General features: G+C 38.0%; 1 protein-coding gene across 1 annotated transcript; it reads left to right on the forward strand.

Annotated features, from left to right (window-relative positions):
- Positions 1 to 23,114, forward strand: LOC140230409 (importin-11-like). The gene is made up of 26 exons (XM_072310558.1): positions 1 to 142; positions 892 to 992; positions 2,046 to 2,322; positions 2,949 to 3,081; positions 3,424 to 3,482; positions 4,117 to 4,165; positions 4,619 to 4,689; positions 5,210 to 5,437; positions 6,162 to 6,245; positions 7,660 to 7,737; positions 8,723 to 8,813; positions 9,536 to 9,583; positions 10,280 to 10,385; positions 11,429 to 11,592; positions 12,579 to 12,619; positions 12,860 to 12,925; positions 13,356 to 13,520; positions 14,390 to 14,505; positions 15,274 to 15,350; positions 16,408 to 16,487; positions 17,365 to 17,445; positions 18,216 to 18,311; positions 19,238 to 19,351; positions 20,442 to 20,653; positions 21,697 to 21,778; positions 22,863 to 23,114. The coding sequence occupies exons 1-26, from the start codon at positions 8 to 10 to the stop codon at positions 23,019 to 23,021; spliced, it is 2,913 nt and encodes a 970-aa protein (XP_072166659.1). The 5' UTR covers positions 1 to 7; the 3' UTR covers positions 23,022 to 23,114.
- The last annotated feature ends 3,099 nt before the right edge of the window (positions 23,115 to 26,213 follow it).

Here is a 26,213-nt window from a genome sequence, read left to right on the forward strand (position 1 = left end):
CTGGACAATGAATGAGGGGGATTGCAATGTTGTGCTGGAGGTCTTGACCAGAGCCACTAGTCAGGACCCTAGTGTCCTAAAACCAGCTGAGCAGCAACTCAAACAATGGGAGACTCAGCCCGGCTTTCACTCAGTCCTGCAGGTAAGAGCAGTTATTTACAGTTTTGTGTATCCATATGCTCTAATTTCATGTTCCCATTGACCAATTTTCTTCAAATTTTATGACAGTGTTGAGTAATATGTACAACAATACATCACCCAGCAGAATTTGAAGCAATTGAGCTACAGTAAGCATCAATGTTGGCTTCAATTCTTTACAGCAACCCCCTGTAGGATTACATGTACACACATCTTGTAAGTTGCTTTATACTCAGCAACCATGAACTTACATGTATGGCTTAATTCAACCCTAAACCTAAACCCTAACCTCTAGACTCCAAACCTAAACCTTACCCATATCTTCATTCTGAAGTATGATCGGTGTGAGCAAATAGTTACAAACTGCATTAGCACCAATAAAAGCTCTCTATATGCACAGATATTGATAAGCTACAGTTAGTACTGTCACAATCCAAAGAAGGCCACGGGCAGATTCCTTGTTACTGCTGCTGAATGGTATCTCTTCTGTGTATTCGAGGGCATCCCAGATGATATATTGTATTGCTTTAAAATGTCTCATATTTGCAAGTACATGTATAGTGACATTATATTTTGAATTGCACTATGAAAAAAAAAACCAAACAGTCCATTTGTTTGCAGGTTGTGCTTAGCTACTGAGAAAAAAATAGATCCATCTGGAGAGTTCTTGCGAAGAATCCAGCATAGCTTGATTTTATTGTTACAATTTTCAGCCTTCCTCAACTGGGTATTGTGTATCTTTCTTCTCTCTAGACCATCATCCAAAACCACAGTGTTAGCGTAAATGTGAGATGGCTGGCTGTGCTCTTCTTCAAAAATGGCATTGATCGTTACTGGAGGAAAACTGCTCACAAGTAAGTTTTGCAGTGGGAAAAACTGGGCCTAAGCTCCCTAGCATGGTGTAGATTATAGATGCAGTAGAATTTGGCAGACATCTTCAAACCTTGCTGAACTACAAGTACATTTGATGAATGACATGCACATGTGCGTGTGACAAAAATATCATTGGTCTGCTCCTTGACTGAACAAATTGAGTGCTTTCAAACTATACTTCACAGAATGATGTTTAATCACATTTACATACTTTGCATTTCTACCAAGGAGGTTATGTTTTTACTGGTGTTGTGTTTCTCTTTGTTTGTTAGCAAAACGACTCAAAAAGGTATGAATGGACTTGGAGAAAATTTTCAGGAAATTTAAAAAGTGACGCAAGGAACTATTATTTTTTTGTAATGATCTAGATAATAATGATAATAATAAATACTTATGTAGCACTTAATACTGATGTTTCTAAGTGATCACCACCATAGATGGAAATGAGCTGCTTGGTGGAGGTCTGCACTCTGAGTGCTTTTCTATTTTCATGCATTTATGAAATAATGTGATGGCAGATAAATCAGGCTAGTTCATCTATAATATTAATGAAATCACAGACTACAATCACAGCCCCTCCCCCAGGCCTCCTCAAATCAAGATGTCTTTGAATGTGTTGCTTTCCTCAACTGAAGCAGTGCTTTATACTCTTCAAGCATAGCGATTCAATGGTGAGAGCTCAAGACTTTGAACAAACGACCATAGGTTTGTAATATTGTATCCCGCCCTGCCCCTCTTGATTCAAGAATGCAAATGGGTGTCTGACAATTCTTGTGTAAAAGATAAGTAACCCTCAGGGAAAATCAGTGTCCAGACTAATTAGGCTATCCTGAGTAAATAGGAGTTACCATCTTCTTTATAATTTACTTAACCTTTGTCTGATAGGTTATGTTTACCTATTTAATCTTTTTATTGATGATTGATATCATTTGATCATTATCATCATAAATGTGTCTCATCTTTTATCTATATATTTGTTTATTCATTTATTCATTTTTATATTTGTTTATTCATTCATTTTGTTGAAACTGCAGCGCCATCTCAGATGCTGAGAAGGAACGCATCCGAGTCAAGCTAGTGGCCCGGTTTGATGAGCCCGTCACACCCATCGCCACCCAGCTGGCCGTACTCATAGGCAAGATAGCCCGCATGGACTGCCCCCGAATCTGGCCTGAGCTGGTACCCATCCTCCTGGAGGCAGTCAAGCAGCCAGATCCTCTAACCCAACAGAGGGCGCTCTTGACGCTGCACCATGTGATGAAAACGCTTGCATCCAAGAGGCTTGCAACGGATCGGAAACTGTTCAGAGAGGTGGGAACATTTAACCGTTATGTAGGGGAATTCATCATTGATACTTTGTGTTATCAGTCATTGACGAAGAACTGTGAATGCCCTTTGTTGTGCATTTTTATTAGTTATGAGCACTTTACTCACTATTATTACTTCTGAATTTTGTGTTATTACCTTAGTAGTAAAAAACTGCTCTATATTGCTGTGATCAGAACAGATTCCAAAGTGTGCATTTTATAATTATATCAACACAAGTTTAATGAATTCTTATATCATTCCCTTTTCAAGGTTTAAATAAAGAAATAACTTGATTTAAAACATAAAGTATATGTAGAGTAAATAATATAGTATAGTGAATAATAATGTACCGACATGGCTAATTGATTTGGTATAGAATACGGTAGGTAAGAGAGAGAGATATGTAGGTGGGGCGAGATATGGAGAAGATACAAAAACAGTGTATCCTGTCTTTCGTCATCTACTTTTTCATATCGTCTGTTGAGAATGAGAAGGGCGTTAAGTGGTCGTGAACACTATGGGTTTAGTGGCAACTTAACGTCCTTATCATTCTCAGCCGACGATATAATGAAAAATTTAAGTGTGTTCTACAATCAGCTCTCATGAACTCTTGTGACCTTCTTGTGCAGTTGACGGGTAACATCTTTGGCTTTGTGCTGAGCCTCTGGAACACGCACACTGAGAGGTTCTTTCAGGCAGCCAGTAGCCAGGATCAGGCAGCCATGGCGATGTCACTAGAACTGAGCACCCTGGCTCTGAAAGGTGAGAAATGAGAGGAGATGTACCTTGTTGAGTCAGGTGGTAAACCATCTGCTTTGGAACAGAAAGGATATCGGTTCAAAACCTCAAGGGTGATCAATTTGTGTCCATTTTGTGCAGAGCATGTCGTCCTCTCATAGATGGGGCATAACACTGTGCCCCTCGGGTCAGATAATCCGAAGAAAATGCTTTGGGTATTTATTGTACAGACTGAGATGTATACATCACCATGTTTTGTTTGATATATTGTGATTATTCAGTTTTGTTTGTGTTCTGTTTGTGTGTGTTCATTTCTGGTGATTTGACTGAAAAAGAGCATCTGATTTGTTGTATTCTCAATTGCAGTTCTAAGAAAGCAGATGGTGTTTGGTATGAGTGAACCACAAAAGTCTCAAGATGCCATGGTAAGATTTTCCATGTCGAGATGTTTTTATTCCGTAGTCATGTACTCCTGTAATCATGATTATTGGGTTTACCAACAAATAGTAATCATTGCTTTATCTGATATGTTACTTTAAAGGTCATCAGTACTAAGTATGATAATATAAATGACAGAGTAGCTGCTAATACATCCATCTGAGATTGGGAAAGGGGTTTGCTGTTAGAATTTAAAACTTTTAATGCTCTAGAGCTTACTGCAAATTTTGTAGTCATGATGCATGTCCACTGTTTGTTTGTCTTTGTGTGTGTGATTTTTTTTTTTCATTTCTGAAAGGCACCTATTGCATCAGAATGATGATATTGCATTGCAAAGTGTGGATTGTTTGTAAGCAGCTACAAATTTCTTAACCTGCTAGCAGTGTGCTCAGATGTGCGTAAATCACTTTGAAACATTAGGTGTCTCTTCATGTCCTGACAAAGGTATCCCGTCCCTGCTTCGGACGGAATTCGCTTTAAAATTCAGATGTATGAAACAAGCATCTGCATCAAAGCTGCTTTGATAGTGAATGTTGGCACCCCTGCTGAATAATTGATACTTTTTGTGCATTTTCAAATGCTGTATTTTCTATTGGGAACGTATATCGTTTTGTTTGCCAGATGCTGCTCCAACTTGTGTTTCAGCGAGTCCGCCCTTTCCTAGAAGTCAGTGAGTATAACTATTCGCTTGATGTAGTTCTTTATTGGCGAGAGCTTTAATGCCAGAATCCTCGGAATCTAGGGTGATGCCAATTTACAAAAACTATTTAACAAGTCAGTAAAATGACGCATCATTCATGATTTTCTTTGTACGTGTTAATGAGTATAAATGAGATGAAGTTCGTCGTCTTCAATTCTTGGTATTAATACAGCCTTGTCTATCGCAATACAGTCTTGTCTTCATGCATAAACCTCACAGGTGAGGCTCAAACAGGAAAGTCTGTCTTTAATTGCATTTTGTGACAGAAATGTTGCTATCAGCTTGATGATCTAGAGCTGTCCACAACAGACAGTTCCACAAATACCTTGGGATTGATATACTCATTGTGCTCTTCTAATCAGAGCTGCCGTATGAAGTTTTACGTAGCACTGTGTATGGTTTTGTTTAATATTTCTATTCCAGGAGCCAGTCTCCCTGCCAGCCATTCGTTAAGGGAAAAGTTGGAGAAAATGGCCATCCTGCATACCAAAGTGGTGAGTATGAAGCTCTTTAAAGCTGATGAGTATTATTCCTGTTCTTCAGTTGATCTGTGATAAAGTGCAGCCATAATGCTCAGATGTCTTTTTACCATGTGTGTGTGTTTGAGTGCGTGTTAGTGCATCAGACATACATGTAAGTTGTTTATTTTGTTTCTCCCGTGTTCTGATGCTCCTCTCCAAAGCAATAACCATGATATCATTAATAAGTAGGGTCATGTGAGAAACAGACAGAAAAGAATCATGATGTAGAAGCGATATTACACTGAAATCAGGCAATAAAGCAAGAAGATCTCTAATGTTCAATATATCAACATATATGTTAGTTTCTGCATAAACGTTTATATATTTATTGCTGTTATTTCATTACATTTCAATTCATATGTGCTCATAGTTATTTACCCTATTCAAGAATATTTTTATTGTTTTGAAGTGCATTCTTACTGACTGTGACCTTTAAGATATATGTAAGATGGAGCATTGGCCTAAAGGATGCAGTATTATCATCTGTCTACAGCTTATTGACAGCCAAGAGAGTTTCCCCTTGGCCTACGTTGACTTCATCTCGAGCTCGCTGGAATTCTGCGTCGCGTGCGTCTTCTCCGACGACAACCAGCACCTCCTGTTTGAGCGCTTCACTGTCCAGAGCATGAACCTCATCAAGGCGGTTGTCAAGTGCGAGAACTACAAAGTTAGGGCAGGGCCAGATGAGGAGCCTAGCCCCATTTCAGTGAAGGCGGAGAAGGTTTGTTCCAGAAAGGATCCATGATAACAAACAGAGATTCTATAGAATGGAAACATGTTTTCTGTCAAGAAATGACAGGAAGGAAAACCAGTTGATATATGTATTTTTTTTTTCAAATCTCAGTCTCTCCATGAAAGTTTGATAAGTTGATTTCTATCTTTCTTCTGCTCATTGTGACATTAATCCATTGAGGACGGACTGATTATGCTACAGCATGCATTTCCCATGGACACTTGCCCGAGTATATTTGGGACTCTCTCGTCCTCAACTGGTTAAAAACAGTCATCTATTCCATGCTTCCTCTTTGCCAGTCCCCTCCTTTCAGAGAGTTCATATCTCCCTTAAATGTAGCATGTTATGTGCTGTAGTCATAAAATCATGTCGGTCCGTTTACTATGCAAGCAATCCAAAACGTTCAAATTACCCCAACATCGTGTGCCACAATCATGCTCAACACTTCCCATCATTCAAGCTGTTACAGTGACTGCATATGCATCTCTTGAATAGACTTTGCACCTCTCTTGTCAACTTGAGACTTTTTTAGGTTATTGTTGCACTATAGTATTAAATAATGTAGGAAAAAAATATGATAAATAGTAGATGCCAGGTAATATTTTTAAGTAGTAAACAAAAAAAGAAACATAATTAGGGTAATAAAAATGTATTTTTCTAATTCTTTTTTTTTTAAATGTTGCATACAATGTAATGTCTTGTCTCCCTGCAGGCAAAAACTACATTCTTCACCGATGCAGTGCTACAAGAGATCTGCCAGAGGTTGATCATGCATTACTTCCCTCTCAGACAAGATGTAAGTTCCTTTGGGTTGGTGAAGATGATGATGATAATGACAGAGGTAATCAAGATTATAGAAATGATAACAATGATGAACCTGATTGTGATTGTTGTATTCATGAAGATGAAGATGATAATGATGGTAGATATTTAGGTGGTGACAATGAGTTAACCCTAACTAGGCCGGGGGGGGGGGGGGGGGGGGGGGGGGGGGGAGGGTTTCACGACTTTTTTCTTTTGAGTCTCCCGCATCTTTTGACTCCGAATTTGCGATGCCCGGGCACACGGTTACGAAGTTGCGCATAAATATGTATATGCATGTCAGACCAAAAATTGCTCAAAAATGTGAATTCGTGTACAATTTCAATGCAAACTTGTGCTTACAGGCAAATTTCATAAAAGTATGATTATTTTGGGGTTTTATTGATTAAAATCCATTAATAACATATTTTCTTGATCGGAACAATGTCGCGGACAAGTTTCATCGAAAAAACAATGAAAAACATAAAGTCGAAAAAAACAAAGAAATACATAAAGTCGAAGAAACAAAGAAATACATAAGAAATTCAATAAACAATAAAATAATTCAGAAATTTTTTCTGATGGCACAATTTTTTTCTCTTGTATTTGCTCAGGACAATAAAAAGAACATTTACACAAAAATGTGCCCATTTTGAGCTTTATTTAGTGATTTATACCAAATTGTCTGATTTCATGCATCATTATGCATAAATTAGCATAATTTAGCATAAATGATGATTTTTTTTTTTTTTTTAATTTAAATTTATCCTTTAGATTACATCATAGGCAATGTGTGTGCCAATTTTCGTCACGATCACGCAGTCGACGGCCGAGATCTGGAGGGGGGGCCTGGGAGGCCCCCCCTCCCCCCCCCCCCGGCTCTATGATCTACCTAAATAGCCCGGCCTTGTTAGGGTTAAATGGTCATGATGATAAGGGTCAATGTGAGACTTACTGAAAAAAAAAGAAAAAAAAGCCACACGTACACATATTGCCACCATCCCCACCACCACCACCACTATAATCTTAATAATCATATAATACCACCTTAAAGTCTACATCCTCCACCAACAAGAAGAGCAACACTATCAACAACACACAACTTTTGTAGTTTGATTTAGTGTTTGGGGCTGACCTACACCATTATTCCACTAGCTCTTTGAAATATCTGTCTTTTCTATCCACACACTTTTTGTGGACACTTTCTCCAGTTGACATGCTATTAGAGATGGTTTCCTGCATTCCTTGATATTCCATTTAATCTCTTTGTGGATTTTTTTTGTTATGTACATACAAAGTATATTCCTTCGAGGAGGGGGAGCAATTCTTATCAGAGCCTATGGAAAAGGGGAAAGACTTACTGGTGACATGAAATGATCTGGTATTGTTTCTCTTCTATCCCTTTGTAGGATCTTCAGCTCTGGGAGTCGGACCCAGAAGGTTTCGTTGCTGACGAGGGAGGAGAATCCTGGAAATTCACCTTGAGGGTAAGCACTTAGTCGGTTTTATATCATCTGTCACTCTTTTGCTGTGTTTCTAGGTCTCATTTCATAAGAGGTGTTGGGATAGCAATTTTGACTAAATTAGCAACAGCTAATCAAGAAACTGTAATTTTAGTTCTTACCATGGCATTTGCCACTGCAGGGACAGTTGCCATCTAAAGTGATCTTCTATGAAATTGAGTCCTGGTGTCTGTGTCTCCATCTTCGTATCTGTCTGCACACATTTAAGCTTTTAAGTGAATACTGCAAAAGTAGACATTTTCTATTTTCACTTTGTGGAGATTTTGTGCTTTTCGTGCAACCTGAAACTTGTGTGAAAAATAATAATGTGAATTTGTTACTTGTTGTACATAATGCTATTTTATATTTTGATGCGTTGGAATTCAAAACATCTGAATTTCATCTAACCAGACGGAATGTGAAAAAATAATCAAGTAAAAATATCTGCTTTAACATTCCATGATTAGTTAATCCATATGACTGGGGTGAAAGAGGGTTAAAGGTCAGCCCTTAGTCAGTGGTCAAGATCAATGAATGTCATAAAAATGCAAATGAAGGACCATGTATATATAGCACATGTAGTGGATGTATGAGAAGCGTAGGCATCCCGATCAACTGACGACAGTTGGATTAATGAGTGTTCTTGTACATAGAGAAATTGTAATTATGGATATATTAGGATTATCAGAGAGGGCTATTTCATAAGTAGTTAGAACATAAATGCATGGAGACAAATGTAAATCCATTTCTGTATATTTCCTTTTGTTACTTTTTGTGTACTTTTATCCCTCTCAGAAAATCTCTTTCAGTTTAGTCTCTGTGTGTGCATTGACAAAAGTTAACCTGGTAATAATGTAAAACACGGCAACACAGCAATCATTTATGAACCAGTATAACAAAAATCTATCAAATTTAAACATAAAACTAATGCAATATATCATGATGCCTGCTGATTATTTTTCCCTTTCAGCCTTGTACAGAAGCACTGTTTCTTGCTCTTTTCCATGCCTACAAACGAGTCTTCACACCAGTTCTAATCGAAATGGTTCAGAAAGTGCAAGGTACACTCACCTTTCTCATTTTGATGGTCATACTTGTTACCTACTATGATGTGAGTTGTCAAGTAAGTGACTCAAACTATGTATTGTTTTCTCTGCTTGACATGTTTCAGATACCCTTGGGAGATAACAGTATGCCATGCTAAGATTCAAATAAAACTCAGTGCTTTTAAGATCATGAAGTGTTCATTTGCAGTATAACCTCTTGTTTGAGCCAGTTATCAAAGTAGCATGATTATTATTGTGCTGTCTACTTCAGTGAATGCTATCTGTGAAAGGTGAGGTAGAATAATTGCTAATATTCTAAAATGTTAACTCTCATAAAAGTACGAAAATTTAATGTACCAAAACTTGTATGTAGTGACAGAGCATTCAAACAGAGTGATTGAGTAACTCCATGGCAGGTTGCCTTCGGTTTTGTTTACATGTTTTCTCTGTGATTAATGCCTCAGGAAAAAACAACAAACAAAACAATAAATTATACTGAAGTCTTTTGAATGCATCAAAACCATGCAAGTTGTCACAAATGTGAGTTGTTTTATCATTTCATTAAGCAATTAGACTTTGAGTGCTCCTACTTGGAAAGAACCCCGCAAAAAGAAAAGAACATGAAAAAAAGGAACCTCAAAACAAAAATCTCTGTGACTGGGACACAATATTCCTTACTCTTATCTGTACAATGTATTTCTTACTCTTATTTGATTGCATTCCTTACATCCATGCAGATGCCAGTGATACAGAGAATATGCAGTTATTGCTGCAGAAAGAAGCAGGTGAGGCCTTATGAAGGGGCAACTGTACAGTATAGTTGCTTATGATTTATTACCTCTGCCAAGGGAGGAGGTTATGTTTTCATCGTCGTTTGTTTGTGGCTGGTTTGTTTGTTTGTTGTCTGTGTGCAAAATAACTCAAAAAGTCGTGAATGGATTTGGACGAAACTTACAGGAAAGGTTGAAAATAACACAAGCAACAAATGATTAGATTTTTGTAGTGATATGGGAATTTTTATGGATTTTGTGAATGATTTTTTATATTTTGGCAGGTAGGGTCAATGAAATTGGGAGTTCAAGCTGCACATTTTTTAAGGTTTTGAACAAGTAGTTTCTGCTAGGGCGAGGCGCGGCATGCAGCTGGAAGTTGATGACGTAACAAAAGGCTTCTACACTTTTGCTGGGAAATCTGGCGATTTTTAGCATGCATACGTATGGGTGGAAATCACTAATCTCTATGGAAGAACAAGAGCAGTGATGGAAAGGAGCTGCTTGACAGAGATCAGTGCTATCAGAGTGCTACTACAGTTTTGTGTATACTTTCATTTTTTTATTTCGTTTGTGTATTGGGATATCTTGCATTTGAGGACTTCTATAAATGTTTAGTAATTTAAAGCTTAAAGCAAAAACAAAGAAATCCAGATATATAATGTTCAATCTGAGAAATAATCATTTACCACTCTCTCCTTCTCCGTCCAGTGTACAATGCCATTGGTCAGGCGGCCTTCGAACTCTTTGATGATGTCGACTTTGATCAGTGGTTCTCAACACATCTACTGAAAGAACTCCAAAACATGCATCCAAGGTGAGCGGATTATCTTAACGTTGAACCATGCAGTGGAAATCCATTTAGAATCTTTAATCAGAGCACTGTGTGATGACCATGTTCTACTTGCAATCTTTCTTTGGTGCAATGTATGATCGTCTGTCCCATTTCATGTTAGAGTTTATGCCACTGTCTGGATTATGCCTCTGTCATAATTCTTTGTGAAGTATCTTGTAAGTCTCATGTACACACTGCTGACAGGAATGTGAAAGAAGACTGTATATTTATCACCTTCAGTCAGTGGTTCATATGATTTTTTTTTTTTTTTCCAAAGCTTCAATCAGTGATCAAGTACCTGCTTAAAGGTCCTGTTTACCTTTGGGAACAGTGATTTTAAAAATGTTCAAGATAATACTTTTGATGCATACCTGTAGGTCAGATGTTTCACAAAACATCCTACCATGTAACATTTTTGCAATAAAGCCTAAAATATAAGGAGATATTACTATTTTTCTCATTAAACCATAACTGTAGATGGTTTAGTCTGGAAACATTTTTATTATAACTATTGTTCACATTTTGTATATTTGACAATACTTAACATCGAATATACTGGTTCAAATTTTTACATTGGTCGTTTCTATCCCTAACTCACATTTCAGAACTATTTTTAAGCACTAATGCTGGGTTTTTGTTTCATCTGCAAATTGTAAATTATGTCTTTAAGATGGCACACTCCTGTTTCTTATCTCTTCATTTGGAAATTATTGAATTGTTGCCTTCTTAAAAATGTTGATGTATTTTTTTTTTCTTATATTTTGAAGATTATGTTGTCTTCATAAATATTGCCCATATGTGTTGTAGAATTGTTAAATGTTTGCTTATCCAGCATTACAGGAATTTCAGCTTTAGCAACAGTCCCTTAGGTTACAAAGTAAAGACATCTAGAGAATTTGAGAGGGTTTTACAGAATATGTTTGCTAGGGTACAGTTATCATCATGAACTGATAATACCTTTTAGCACTCATACCAGTACTGTATTGATGTTTTGTTCTTTTTTCTTTTTGAACATCACGTACCAGGTACAAGGTCATCCGACGAAGGGTCATCTGGCTGATTGGTCAGTGGATTGGGGTCAAACTTTCCCCCTCCCTCCATCCCACCTTCTACCAGGCCGTCCAGCCTCTCTTAGCCGCTGAGGAAGATATGGTTGTCAGGATATCGGCAGCCCAAGCCCTCAAACTTGATATCCTTTGAAAACACCCTAAAAGTTTCTGCTGAGCACAATTTGTTGGTGTTTTCAGGCGCCACTACTGTAAAACCAGAATTTTTTCTTTGCATGAAATTTTCATGATTTTCGTAAGGAGCCAAGATTTGCCAAAGTAAGATGTATGTACATGTATGCAAAAGTTATTGTCCACACAATGCATTGAATGCTAGTGGCGAAGTTTCATGCTGTAAAAAAGGCCCTCAGCTGCAATCTGCGAAAAGTTTCATGCCGTTAATATTTCTGGTTTTCCAGTAAGTGCTGGAATTGTGCTGAGATTGTTCACACTGAGGAAAAACTGTCTATGATACTGCCATGGTTAGCCAGCAGAGAGTACCAATAGTTTGATATACTAGTAAAATCAGTGAGTGTTATTCTTCTTTGTTGTTCTGTGCTTGCATGTGTTTTCATTTAATTTTTGTGGTTTGCTGTTTTATTGCTCATGTGGTAATATTGTTCTTGGTACTTTGATTCTATTTTGAAAAATCTTTATATTTAAAAACTGGTAATCATCACTTATGCTGTCTACTGATTGTCTTTTGAAACTTATTTGTTGATATGCTATTTGAAGAATGCAGCACGCGTGGTGACAGGGCAAGTAGATATGGCAATATTCTAAGCAGTACATGAATGCCAAGACCCAGTAGAGTGGGGACTAATGGAGTGGGAAGGCTGGCCTGGTTCAGATATATATCGAGAGTCTCCCGTAATTTACTGTGTACAGCTTTGTGACTGATTTCAATGTACAATAAAGTAAACACCGTTTCGCCGCTTCGATGCACGTATGTATTTGCCTTTTTTTTTCTTTTTTTCTTTTTTTTAATGCATCCCAGAGGGCAGCAAATGGAATAGGGGCACTACTGGGTCTTTAAGCAAAATACAGGACACTTTTTTTTAAAAAGTTGAATTTCAAACATGTGTGATCTGTTTGAATCTTGTCTTTCCTTGACTTTCTCTCTGCTCACCTGTTGATGACTTTGAGTTCAAGTCAGATGTCTTTTTACCGGTGAGTAAACTAGTTTTGAGGTAGTAAAAAAGGACAGCTGTGGTTTGTTCCATGGTTCATTCCATGGTATGAACTGTACACGTAATGTCATTTTAATCACTTTTATATCTTATGCTAGTAAAACTGCATTATATGGCAGCCATTATCAAGACTGCAGAATATCTAACAAGAAATTATTACTGTTATGTTTCATGATGTGTGTTGATCCTGATGCAGTGTTCTTTCTCTCCCTACACACAGTTTTTGGAATCCATATTCTCCCTGCTCTTCAATCTGCTACAACAAGTGTCTGAGTGTGACACAAAGGTGAGATGGAGATCACAGATAAATGTATAGAATTATTTCGAAATTGTAATCAGAGATACAATTGTACTTCAAACAATTTAAGTTCAGTGTAAATTTCTTTTTCTTATATGCTTTCATTTGAATCTATTTTCAGTGGTAGAGAAAAAAAAAATTGAAGCAAAGGTGAAGGTATGTTCAGTGATTTGTATTTTGTGTTGATTTGTTTTCTGTAGTTTTTTTTTATATAATTTGCATTTGCTTACATTATACATCATTATATTTTGTGTGTGTATTCCATTGAAGATCAGTCTTTTACTGAAAGGACTATCCAGTCTGTAAATTGAAATTAATATATAAAATGAGTTGTGTAGGCATCTTGGACTGAAGCCTATTTCATAGTTTATCAAAATGACTGCTTGGTACACACTGCCCTTTATCCCTTTCATCCCAGATGAATGTCTTGCACGTGATGTCGTACATCATAGAGCGGATGGAGGCGAAGATCCGCCCCTTCTCCACCAGCCTTGCCCAGTACTTGCCCCTCCTCTGGGAGGATTCTGCGGAACACAACATGTTACGGTGTGTCATCCTCTCAACCTCTGTCCATCTCATCCAGGTGGGTCCAACGCAACACATTCTATTCAAATTCATGAAATTCTTCCGTTGAGATGTTTTTATTGCAACAGATTGAATTTTGATAGTGAAGCAGTACCCACTAATGCAAAAGAATTAGAACCAGCACTTGCTTAAATAAAAGAAATCATGGGCGTACCTACTCGAGCAGGATTCGAACATATGACTTCCTGATCTCCAGTCAGGAGTCATCTCCACTAGACCACCTAGAACCAGCACTTGCTGTTGGTCTAGTGGAGATGGCACCTGTCCAGAAATCAGAAGGTGGTACACTTTTTTTTTTTGCAACAGGTTTTTATTGCAACAGGTTGAATTTTGATAATGAAGCAGTACCCGCTGATGCAAAAGAATTAGAACCAGCACTTGCTTAAATAAAAGAAATCATGGGCGTACCTACTCGAGCAGGATTCGAACATATGACTTCCTGATCTCCAGTCAGGAGTCATCTCCACTAGACCACCTAGAACCAGCACTTGCTGTTGGTCTAGTGGAGATGGCACCTGTCCAGAAATCAGAAGGTGGTAGGTTTGAATCCTGCTCGAGTGAGTATGCCCATGATTTCTTTCATCATGACTTCTACTTAACCCTAACTAGGCCAGGCTATTTAGGTAGATGATGATAGGTGTTATATTGAACAAATAATGTAAATGTGTGGTCTTTACTTGTGCAATGGAACAATATTCTGTACTCGCTGAAAGATGAGGTGCAGTATTCAACTTGGCTACTTCTCGTGCAAAATCTTGTACCATCACTCTCGTGACCATTTATTATTATTGCCGAATAGAGCATGACTGTAGGTAGCTGTCATGAATTCCAATCAATTATTCCATCTCCCCATCCCCCATCCTGCAGGGTCTTGGGTCATACAGCGTCAACCTGTACTCCTTCCTGATACCAGTCATCAAGTTCAGTACTGACGTCTCCCAGCCTCCTCACGTCTACCTCATGGAGGATGGAGTAGACCTCTGGTGAGCTACATCGATCAGTCACAATGAAATGAGAGGCTTTTGGGTGAAACTAGGCATCTGTCACTTGGGCTTATGGCCGTTTAGAAGTCCTTATAGTTATTACTTGCTTTGTTTAAGTTTGTCATTGACAAAATTATATGATGTTTATGTTTGAAAGGTCAGGTAAAGTGGTAATGATTGGAAAAAGAATGATGTTCTATTATGCATCAGTTTTATTCATATGCCAAGTTTGGGAAGGAGTTGAAATAGATCCATGTACGTATACAAATTCCATATGCACCTTGATAACAAAGGTGTGTTTTGGGACATTCAGAAACCTTCCCTGGAGCTTGCCTACCATAGCAAGATCTTATGCAGATAAACCAGATTCTATGAGTGATATTTATTGTGTATGTACTGTCAGGTAAATGGAATAGCTTGAATTTACAACCCAAGAAGAAAAATATCTATGGTTTTGAATGACTCAATGAAATGGCCTGTTGATGAAGATCAGTTTGACAGTAGATACATTGTACAGAAGGGGAGTGTATGGCATTACTATAATAATCTAGAGTATGAATAGTAATTTTACCTTATTTGCACATTCTACAATAGATATGTTTCAAGCAGAACTTTATCAAGTGGAACCCTAATTTCACTCTCTGCCCTAGTTCTGCTATGATCCCGTCTGTTGTCAAATCACATACATATGTATGGTGGGATTTGTGCAAATCAATGATGAATGCCATCAAGGATTTTTACTGTTTATTTTATTATGTCAAATTCCAGGTTTGCAACTCTTGAGAATGCACCAGTCATGACACCAGAACTTCTCCAGCTTTTCCCAAACATGCCAGAAGTGCTAGGTAAGTTGAATTGCTGTTCATCGTTTGATTACATTTCTCAAGTTTTCAGAGTAAGTGAATTTAAAAGAAAACACAGTAAGAAGTTATAATTTGAATAGTGAACAGGAAAAAGTGGGTCATTTTTGAACAAGAGCCCTGTGCCACATCTCAAATCTGCTGAATTATATATTCCTATGAGCAGCAAAGGTACATTGTAGATAGTCTTACCACTCTTAATCAACAGTATTTTTAAATAACACGATGAGACTAAAAGGGTGATAAAACACATATTGCAGTTACTGTCATTTATCATATTGTTATCGTTGCTAGTAGTACACCAAGGTGTATTATCAAGAATGTGTAGCGGAGATGCTATTTTTATTCTTTGTCAAAAGAATTGTCTGGAAGTACAGCAGCTGTGAGTAACAGATTTTTTATTTTCATGTCATTTAACTTAATTTGTGATGCCAAAATGACTGGGTATTTATCAACATTTTTATTGAAGGCATGGTACAGTTTTGGTTGGATGGGGCTTTAGGTTTCCAACGCTTTTTATGGTAATTTTTTGAGATAATGATGAACCTCTTATGAAATATGGAAGAGCATATAATTTTAAGAGGAATTCAAAGTTTATTTGATGAAAATTGGTTTTGGTTTTGAAATGGCGAGATATCCAAAACAGAGCAATCCTAACAAAAGATGGGTTCCACCTTTTATTAGGATCACTTTGTTTTACTTTGATTTTGGATGTCTCAGCCATTTCAAACCAATTTTCATCAAATAAACCTTGAATTCCTCTTAGACTTATATGGTGTACATTCTTCTATATTTCATAAAAAGTTTTCTCACTCTCTTCTAAAACAATGTAAAAGAAAAATAAAATTTTGGATTTTTTTAATCATAACTTTAAGAAAATTCCTTGTTATGCAGCAAGTGAGGTATCACTGGAATGGTTTTACTTTGCTGTACCTGATGATGAACTTACTTTTAAATGTTTAAAAAGGTTGCCTAAACCGTTTTGCGACCAAACTCTTCATTTTGTTCATGTTGTTTTACCAATGCAAACCTCACTTTTCAGAGATAGCCACAGAGAACCTTAGGACGTGTCTTCTCATCATTAGTAGCTATGTGGTCCTCGGCAAGGAGCAATTTATGCAGGTGTGTATCTGCAATTTAACCTCACACCCTTTGACAATACAACATCTTTGAACTGTATGACCTTTGACCTTTTGCCCACTAAACCTGTGCCTTGTGTCATCGACTAGTCACCCTTCACCTTTAAATGTCTCAGATGCTCTTGAGCAGCTCTTCTCCTCCTCCTCCTCCTCCTCTTCCTCCTCCCGATACTCCCCATCTTCCTTTGTATTCATATTTGTATTCATATGACATGATATGCCTGGGTTATAGTCATGTGCTGACTCTTGCTGTCACCTGGAGTGAACTACGAGGGGTTGGTATTATTCACCTGTTTTCTTTCATTGGTATGTGGGGTGGACCACTTCACCAGGTTAGCATCCTGCTCTTTGCAACGAATGAACAAAATTTAGATCTTTTTTTTTTCGTGTGTGTGTGAGTCATGGAATCCCTGGCACACAGATCCTCCGTTTAATGCTCTATCTGAAGGACAGAGTGTTTAAAACGCCTCTTCATATAGGGGATGGCATGATTACCTACAACATAGCTCAGCTTGACGAGATGGAAATTGAACCCAAGCTGTTTGATTGTACGGCCGTCGGACTATCATCACCACCTGTGAGCAGAGCGCTATGTGATCTATCACTTGGCAATCAAGTGTAAATCTGTAAATGATATATATTGTAATCAGTGTAATCATACTGCAATATAGACTTGCCGGGTACTATTGCATTTTTTTGTTGTTGCTGTTGTTGCTCCAAACAATCCTGTAGATTTAAAAATGAAAAGAAAGAAATTTCACTCATTTGTGTAAAAAAAAAAGGGGAAAAAATGTACCCTAGGGTTTATGAAATCATGTCCTCCAACCATGTGGTCTTGATGTACTTATTCACTCTTCCAGATGTATGGTCAGCAAGTTGCCACCAGCCTGACCAGCATGCTTACTGACCTCCGGACGGAAGGGATAGTTCTTGTCCTGAAGGTACGTCCTATGACAACTCTTGATGTTCAGTGGTCATTAGAAAATAACCCATGTGCATACTTTGTACTTCTCTGGTGATCTCTGTGAAGGCATCTTTGAAGATGGAAAGAGTTTATTATACTTTTGTTTTTTTTTGCATTATTTCTTTATATGTATACATTCTGAATGTTAATTAGAAAATTGCTTTGTTTATTTAATGTGGTACCGATAATTGCAATTGTAATGTATACTGTATGCACCATATATTTTGCAATTAGTCTAATTTTTTTTTTTTTAATCTGGACTTCCCGACAATTTTGCGAGTGGTTAAATTTGCAATTGTGGAGTGCCAGTACTGAACAAAGAAGTGTATGTGTACACGTCTCATTTGTGTAGGAATCACAGATAATATTTCTGTATGTTTTTAAGTTGAAAAAGCACCTGACTCGCAAACTTTGCGAAAATAAAAACCTCGTTAAATGTGCGGCATATACAGTAGATCTAAAAACAGTGTGTATTTGATACTGGAAAGGGATCCCATGCTGCGATTTACAGTGTCCAATGTATTTCCCATCTCCAAGTTAGGTCATTTTGTGTGTAAACTATGTCTAATTCATGAAATCAGTATTGTTTTTTCATAGAAGTGCACTTGTAGAGCATGCTCTGATTAACTTTTACAGAGCTATCTGTCTTTTCATATTTACTGTACCCGCATATATAATACTGCACACTGAATGAAGTACAAGAATAAAGCTGTGAAATTTCTCCTGATTTCACTATTAAATTTTCAGACAATAGAAACCATCTTCAAAGTATTTCCAGTGGAAGGACCTCGGCTATTTGAGTCCTATCTACCGACGGTCTTTGACCAAGTCGTCAACAAGGATGTAAGTCCATGTTTTGTGTAATTGTTGTTCCCTGTAATCAACATCAATGTGATGCATTACCTATCAGTCAATAAATGTCCAGTAGTTTGTGTTCTTAGCTAAGTGTGTACATATTATGTACTTCCTTTTGTTTGGTTGTGAACAGCAGTAATTAAGAGTTAGATCTGTTTTGCCTAAGATGCATTAAATTCTACTGTAGATCCCTTTCCCCTTTAGTAAAAAAAATTTGAAGCATGTATTCATGAAATCTAAATTCATTCTTTGACTTTATGGTTCTATTAATTACTTTCACATGACACAGTGATGTGGTGTGATCATATTGGCAGAATTTTAATTCTGTCAGTGTGTCAATTAAAGTGTGATCATTATTCTTGATTTCATATAAGAGAAAGTTTATTTGGTGGGGTTACTTTTCCAACCTAGGAACATTGTTGATTGGTTGCACATAGGCAATAGGAGTGCTCTAGCATGATAGCCATATCGTCGCTGGGGCCACAAGACCTTGTATCTACTAAATGTCAAATATTCAGGAGAGCAAAAAAAAACATGGCCGCCAAAACTACTATACCAAATGGGATAGCCTTTCCTCTGACATGCTGTGGTGGCTTAATTTTTGGAGTAAGACCGCTAGGATTTGGACAGGACATCACTTAACTGATTATACGACCATCAATCCAAAACGGTCATTTTCATCACAATTTGAGGTTCAAGGTCTTGTCACCCCAGCGACGATATGCATCTGGTTGGTAGAGTAATTTCATCGAGGTTGTGACATTTGTTACTGTTTTGGCAGTGTGCAACAGATACAGGTCTTCTGAATAATGTTGGAACAATGCTGTTGCTAGCTGTATGTGCACTGTATACTCACAGCATCATCAACACAATAACTACTGACTACTTTACAACCATCCTTTTCCTGTGATCAGAATTACCCCGTGCTGATGACGATGTACTTGTCTCTTCTCAGTCGGATCATCATAAGAGACCAACAGTATTTCTTCCAGCTGCTGGACATTGTAGCAAAAGAATACAATAGCACTGTAAGTGTCTGAAATAATACCTTGTAAATCTTGCAAAACTGCCACAGTGAAGATAATAAAGGTGTTTTGAAATGAATGAACATCGCGGAGGTTGCTAGGAGCATACCTTCTATTGTCAAGAGGTGAAATCTGTTTGCCTCCCCTTGATCATGATTGTGTCAGAAGGAAAACTTTGAAGGCGGTTTTCTTGAAACGCTGATTTCCTAAACCCCTCGATATGCGCTAACAAAATCATGTACATCTCCGCAACCACCTGCTTTTATGAGTTGTGTTATAAATGAAATTGAAGGAGAAAAAGAGTAAGGGAACAATATCATGTCATTTTCAGAAAGTTGTCCTCCCCCGACTTTCGGATCCTTTTCTTGCAGCAGGTCACATTTGTTTTGTAATCATTGTCACTTTTATGATGTGATTCTTTGGGAATGTGCAATTCAGTCTTATGACTGCGAGACATGAATATCTCAATAAAATACTATTTAGTGATAATTTTAGTGTACATATTTTATTTAATCTCACTGTGATTAATCAAATTATTCATTACAAGAAAGACCTTATAGTCACACCTAAACTTTCTTCAGCCCTTACAAGACCAATCAATCAAAATTATGTTGTTGTCCATGATAGTCTTGACTTTAACAGTAATGGGATCAGCGGACAGCTTTTGTTGATTTTCTTACAAGATTTAAGCTTCTCATTAGGGTTGCAATTCATTACTCTGTACTCATTATTTTGATGATGCTGTTTGTTTCAATCTTGTCATCAGTGATCATAAGCACTCGTGAACTTTGAGATATCATGAGAATTTTAAAAACTGGTAGTTGTAGCATCTGTCAATAGCTGTTGCAGAGAGATGCTAGAATTCCGATTTTCTGTAGAATCAGAACATATTTACGGGATCAGTGTTGCATTATTTGACCTATACCAGCCAATTCATGTCTTGCCCCGTTGAGGACGAGTCCCGAGTATACTTGGGCAGGTGTCTATGGGAAATGCGTGTTGTAGCAAAATCAGTCCGTCCTCAGTGGGGTAAGATGTTGATTGTATGATGTGTACGAGATGATCATGCATTCATTTCTGCCATGGGATGCAGGCCGAGGAAGTATTGACTGCCTTGATTCAAACCTGGGTGGACCGCACTGACCAGCTGACCCAGGCCGAGCGGCGAAAGTTGACCGGGCTGGCCTTTGCCTCGCTGCTGACCAGTAACTCTCCAGTGGTGACAGAGAGACTTCCCGACATGATGTACGTGGTCGTAGAGGTCCTTCACGATGTCTGCCGCGAGGAGAACGACCAGCAAGTAGAGTGAGCTCCTCTTGGAATTTTCTTTTTGTCTTTTGTTTATGATCTTCTAGTGATGCAAGCCCTGTGAGGAGATCCCCTTAGATGAAGATGTTGTGATGGAAGGACTGATGAATTGAAGAAAGGAAAGTTCAAGTAAAGAGGAAAGACTCCTTAAAACCACTAGGAAATGAGTACAAGAAAAACAAATGTATTTTTGTTTGAGAATGACCAGCAAATAAAGGGAGCTTCTCTTTGAATTCTCTTCTTGTCTTTTGTTTATGATGTGCTAGTGATGTAGCGATGTGAGGGAATTCCTCTAAGATGGAGATGGCATGAAGGAAAAACTGATCAAGGAGAGAAGGGGAAGTTCAAGTAGAGAGGGAAAGCCCTAAGCTGCCTTGAAAATTATGACAGAAAACAGTGCTAAACTTCGCTGTGATCAATCTAAGGAAGAAGGGACTATAGAAATGTGAAGCAATGAAACTTTCTAACTACAGAAAGCTGAAAACAACATGACAATGATTATAAACTGATGTACCAAAAATCATGAATGGAAAAAAGTAAGAGAAGACAATGCTTTGATTACAGTGCAACACTACCTGTGACATCTATGTCTGGACTCTTGTTGTTGTTGTTGTTTCATGCATTTTTGGCCTTTGTCCCATGAGCCTTTATGCCCTTGCAGAAGTTTGTTGAAGAGGCATTGTATCTGAGGCTGGGTGTCTGTGCATCAGCCATTTACGTATCTGTACCACCTTTGAGAACTTCATTGTACCTTGATGACTTGTGGTGTTTTTGAAGGAAACTGCATATACATTGTATTTGTGAGAGATTGGTAGAAATGTCCCTTTCATGTGAGCTTTTGGAGAACACATGCTATGTAATGCAGGCCTGAAGTTGTGGAAATGTTCTGTAAAAGAGCATGAAATCCATAAATTTATATTTTAGATATATGTTCTACAAATGAACAGATATGCTCTTACTGTCTTAGTGACTTTACTCCTGTCATATTTGCAAGTTGTGATGTGACTTTGATGATTTCTATTTTTTGTCATCCTCTGAAGTTATTTAGTGATGAGCGATGAGTCGGAGGAAGAGGATCAGGAGGACGAGTATGAGACACTCCACGAAAAGCGACAGAGACGGGTGAGTCCCCCTTCCTGATAATGTTGATAAGTATCATCCTCTTTCTTTCTTTTTTTGGAGCGGAACCGCCATGCAAGGAATAACCTTTGTTAGTCTTCTTTAAAAACACTTGCTTGCAAAATAGCTATGGCGTGGCTATGATTTCTGTGGAGAGAAAACCAAGAAATAATCAACAGTCTACAGAATTTGTAGAGACTACACTGAGTGTATAACTTCCGTCTGTGACTTCATTGTTATCTTTGTATATATTATGTGTACAGTACATTCATTGCTTGTTGTTTCTAACTTTATTGGGTCCACTGTATCAATAATAATGAAGCATCAGCTGACCAAATGCACATACAGTACATACAATTGTATAGACTAGCAATACTATCACACATGCATGCTTTTTGATTGGGACTTGGTGTACTGGAGGGACCAGCAATAAATTTACTTTTTGTTACATCCATTGCCTGGAGTGATTTATCTTTCCAAAATGTCAACCTCAAAAAAAAAAAAAAAAAATTGCTAAATGTTTTCTTCTTTTTTTTTAGTCTAGGAAATTTTCAGTAAAAATAAGTTGTGCTATATCCTTATGAGTAGTGTACCCATCATATAGCAAAACTAAAGTTGTTGCCCAAAGGTACCCTGCAGATAAAGAACTTATCACCTTATCACTGTTCGCAGAGCACTTGGCAGCATGTTATACTATAATTCTTGTTACTGGAATCTAACCCACACCCACAGTGCATACGTTTCACTCCCTGGGAAGCATTTTAGCCAGACTTGCAGTCACTAGGAACACATACTAAATTCAGTTGTAATAATGATGGATGTCCAGCTTTGGTACAGGGTACTCTGGTGTATTCTTCTGTAGATTTAGATATCCAGTCTGTGTTATACATCATAGGGACAGAATATTATGTGCAAGGTCAATTAGTGTCATGGTGCGAAATGGACCCTGTACCTCCAGATGAAAAGTGTCATGTGCAGTCCTGAGACAACCGTACCAAGAAGTCTGAAAAGAAAAGTGATTATGACATTATAAGTGTTGAGATTTTGATACCTTTTTTCTTGCTCTGTGGTTTAATACCCCCCGCAGCTTTCCAAGCAGGATCCTGTGCACAACACGTCTTTCCCCGACTACGTCAAGTTTCAGCTCGCCAAGTGTGAGCGGCTCCACGGCCCCGCGGCATTCCAGCAGATCATGGACTCTGTGGACGTGGAGGTTCGGCAGCAGCTCCAGGGGTTCATCTCCTGAGAGACTGTAATGAGCTGATACTGGGATTTCTGAACTGATAGACATTCTGCAGAGGGGCTGCAGTAGTGTACCAGGCTTGTGGTTTAACCCTTTTTGTCCCAGTCTCAAGATGGCATTAACATTTTACAGAAACAGGTCAGCGGTGGTAATGACGAGTAGAGTAAATACAGGCATGCTCCCGTGCAGAGAATTGGAATTTTTAGCTCGGTCCTCCCACAGTTTTCCGAGAGCCTTCAACGCTCCCAAGCAAAATTCTTTTTGCAAGTCGACAAACAACAGACAGGGTAGTAATCTAACTGTGCAAAAGCAGTCAAGCAGTACATGTCTCCCCTTTCCATGGCCAACTATATTTGCCATTGTTCGATGAAAGTATTGATTGGCTGCAAAGCATGCACTAATGGGCTGACAAACTCTTTTTGTTATACATAAAGAGACACCTGAATGTGGTCACTGAAAAATCAAAATCTACTGAGCTCAGCCTTGATCGCTATATATGTACATCTTCATACAAGCTTTGTAGCAAAACAAACCCACACTTGATGGGGGAAATACAGCTGTAGGTGAATTAAGCAATGATATGCATAGTTTTTCATACAGAAGGAGAACAGATATTGATAGAAGAGACTCTAATCTATCCAGCAAAGCCATTTTTCCTGTCCAGCGTAACACAAATTTACAAGAATTTAGGCCAAGAATGCAGGCAATTTTGTCTATGTTTTGCGAACCTGGTATACCAGGTTCCCATGTATCAGTTGGCATCATGAGAACCTAGTATCTATAAAAGGAACAAGTTAAAGTGCGTGTGCATGTGAGTGTTTACAGTATGCGTGTGTGTGTGTGTGTTTACGCTGTGCTTCATTGTGAGTTAATCATCCATTGGCATTTTGCTGTGGACTGCAGTGTGTTGTTACTATAATTATGTCTGTGAACAGTTTTGGTGTGGTATGTGTGTGTGTTTGTGTCTGTTCACTGCTCACTGTGCTACATGCCAAGTAGCCTTTTGTCAAGGCCCTCTCGCTGTAACGGGCGAGTGAAGTGAGCCCAGCTGAGGCAAGGGCCTCGTGCAACACCACTCACAACTGGGTTCTCAACACCACACAGCAAGAGGGCCTTGACAAAAGGCTACATGCCAAGTTGGTCAGCCATTTTCAGAGACTCCAACTCTCCCGTTTTCGACGGGAGATCTCCCGCCGAAAACCCATTTTTGCAAAATCTCCCGTTCTCCCGTTTGAGATTTAATTTCTCCCGCCCTGGCTCTGTAACTCCTGTTGGAAAGGATTTCTTACTTATTGCTATTGTATGTTGAAAAAATAGCCTTAGATAGCACCAGAGAGCATCTAGAACCCTAGGAACTTTGCACTTCGTACACATCAACTTGGAGTCTCCCGTTTGCTAGGGATTTCAGGCGGGAGAATCTCCAGATCAGAAGGTGCTTTGGGTTGGAGTCTCTGCATTTTGTGTGGTGCTTTTGGGATGCTGTGTGTTGCCAATCTACAGTGTTTGGGTGCACAAACTGCCAGTTCCATATCATTCTCATTATCTCATATTAAACCTTGAAAATATTTTTGGATATTTCAGACACTTGAGAGAGTATCCAAAGACAGAAAATAGTGATCAGGATGTGTCTTAGAAATCAGAATTAAGACATATTGTCTTACAGTTATGATTGCTGAACCAGATCATAAACTAACAAGCTGACTTCACTGTCTTCTACAATGCTTTATCTGATTGGTGGAGAGTAGCCAAAGTGATTGCTGTGGCTTTACCTTTCTTTTTCTCTTTTTTTGTGTGTTCTTTGGCAATATGCAGTCTTCACTGGGCATTTCCAAGTTTACAGGAAAGAAGAAAACATCATCATTTTTCTTTTTCAGTTTGAAACTTCATTATAGTTTATGAGATAATACATGTGTATTTCATGATGATATTGTTGTTGCTGTTTTTAATTTTTAAGTTTTCATGCTGACTACAATTAGCAGCATTGAAATCATACCAAAATATTGCCTCCTGTAAGGCAAATTAGCATTCTCTTTTTCAGCGATAAAGAGAAACTTAGGACTCTGTGAACATCCAATTTGTGGGAAAATCTGCAGAAATTGTCATTTGTCAGCATAAAATTAGCACGTGTGAATTTCAATGCATGTCAGATATTAGAGAAAGCTTAGACGGGAGTAGGTAAAGTTATCAGTTCTGCGTAAGATCAGAGAAAAAAATTCAGAAATGTTATTTTTGACAGAAAAACGGGACCTTCCATCTCCTAGAAGATGTGTTTCCACTTCAAGAATCAGATGTGAATTTAGCAGTTAATTTCAAGAATCACTTATGAATTTTGAGTGTAGACAGTTATGAATTTTTGCAACCAAAACAGAAATCATTTGTAACAAAAAAATAGATTCAAAATGAAGCATTTGTGTTTGCTGCTAATACCCTCATGAGAAAGTGAGGGTCATGATTTAAAAAAAAAAAAAATGCAGCACCAAACTGCAGAATCTAGTATCTTGGACATCATGGTCTAATACTGCCCATTTTATATGAAGATCTCATTTTGAGTTTGAGATGGGAGAATATGTTAATATGTGTACATTTTTTTTTTCTAGACTATTTGTATTAGTCACTCACTATTTGTAATGTGTACATTTTCACACACAAAAAATTAACATTGCACATTGTGGAATATGTATATGATACCAGAGTATTACCGGGTTGCCATCTAGGACATGGTGGTTGGCAGTGGGGGACATATTATCTCGGATAGTAATGTTTTATTACATTCTTTTAGATTCACCAATCTAAATACATGATGTGGCAAATATGCTCTAGATTTCTGTTAAGTTCTTATCCCCGCATGATCTTCGTGTTTTTGCTTTCTTTATTTAAAAAAAAAAAATGTTTTTTCTCATGTTGAAAATTTAAAAAACTTGTGACTGAGCAGTTTGTAAAGATTAAATTGGGTGTATACATTGTTGGAAAGCATTATGATGCCATGTCATACTTTATACATCTCTTCCAGGTGAGTGAAACTCTTTCTGGAAGCAGGGATCTGTCAATGTACATTTCCAAAATGTTATCTTGGCATACTATTTCGATGAAGCTTTAACCCTAACTAGGCCGGGGGGGGGCCTCCGAGGCCCCCCCCTCGACGTTTTGCGCGATGTATTGCTATCGCGAGAAGCTATCGCCGCGACGGTTCATGAC

The sequence above is a fragment of the Diadema setosum genome, chromosome 7 (assembly GCF_964275005.1).
Source record: "Diadema setosum chromosome 7, eeDiaSeto1, whole genome shotgun sequence".
Lineage (NCBI taxonomy): Eukaryota > Metazoa > Echinodermata > Echinoidea > Diadematoida > Diadematidae > Diadema > Diadema setosum.

Excerpts from the sequence above, each read along its gene's own strand:
- LOC140230409 (XM_072310558.1), top strand. The coding sequence starts at position 8 with ATGAATGAGGGGGATTGCAATGTTGTGCTGGAGGTCTTGACCAGAGCC. Across the intron at positions 10,386-11,428 it reads CTCCAAAACATGCATCCAAG|GTACAAGGTCATCCGACGAA; the intron begins GTGAGCGGATTA and ends ATCACGTACCAG. Across the intron at positions 15,351-16,407 it reads AAACATGCCAGAAGTGCTAG|AGATAGCCACAGAGAACCTT; the intron begins GTAAGTTGAATT and ends CTCACTTTTCAG.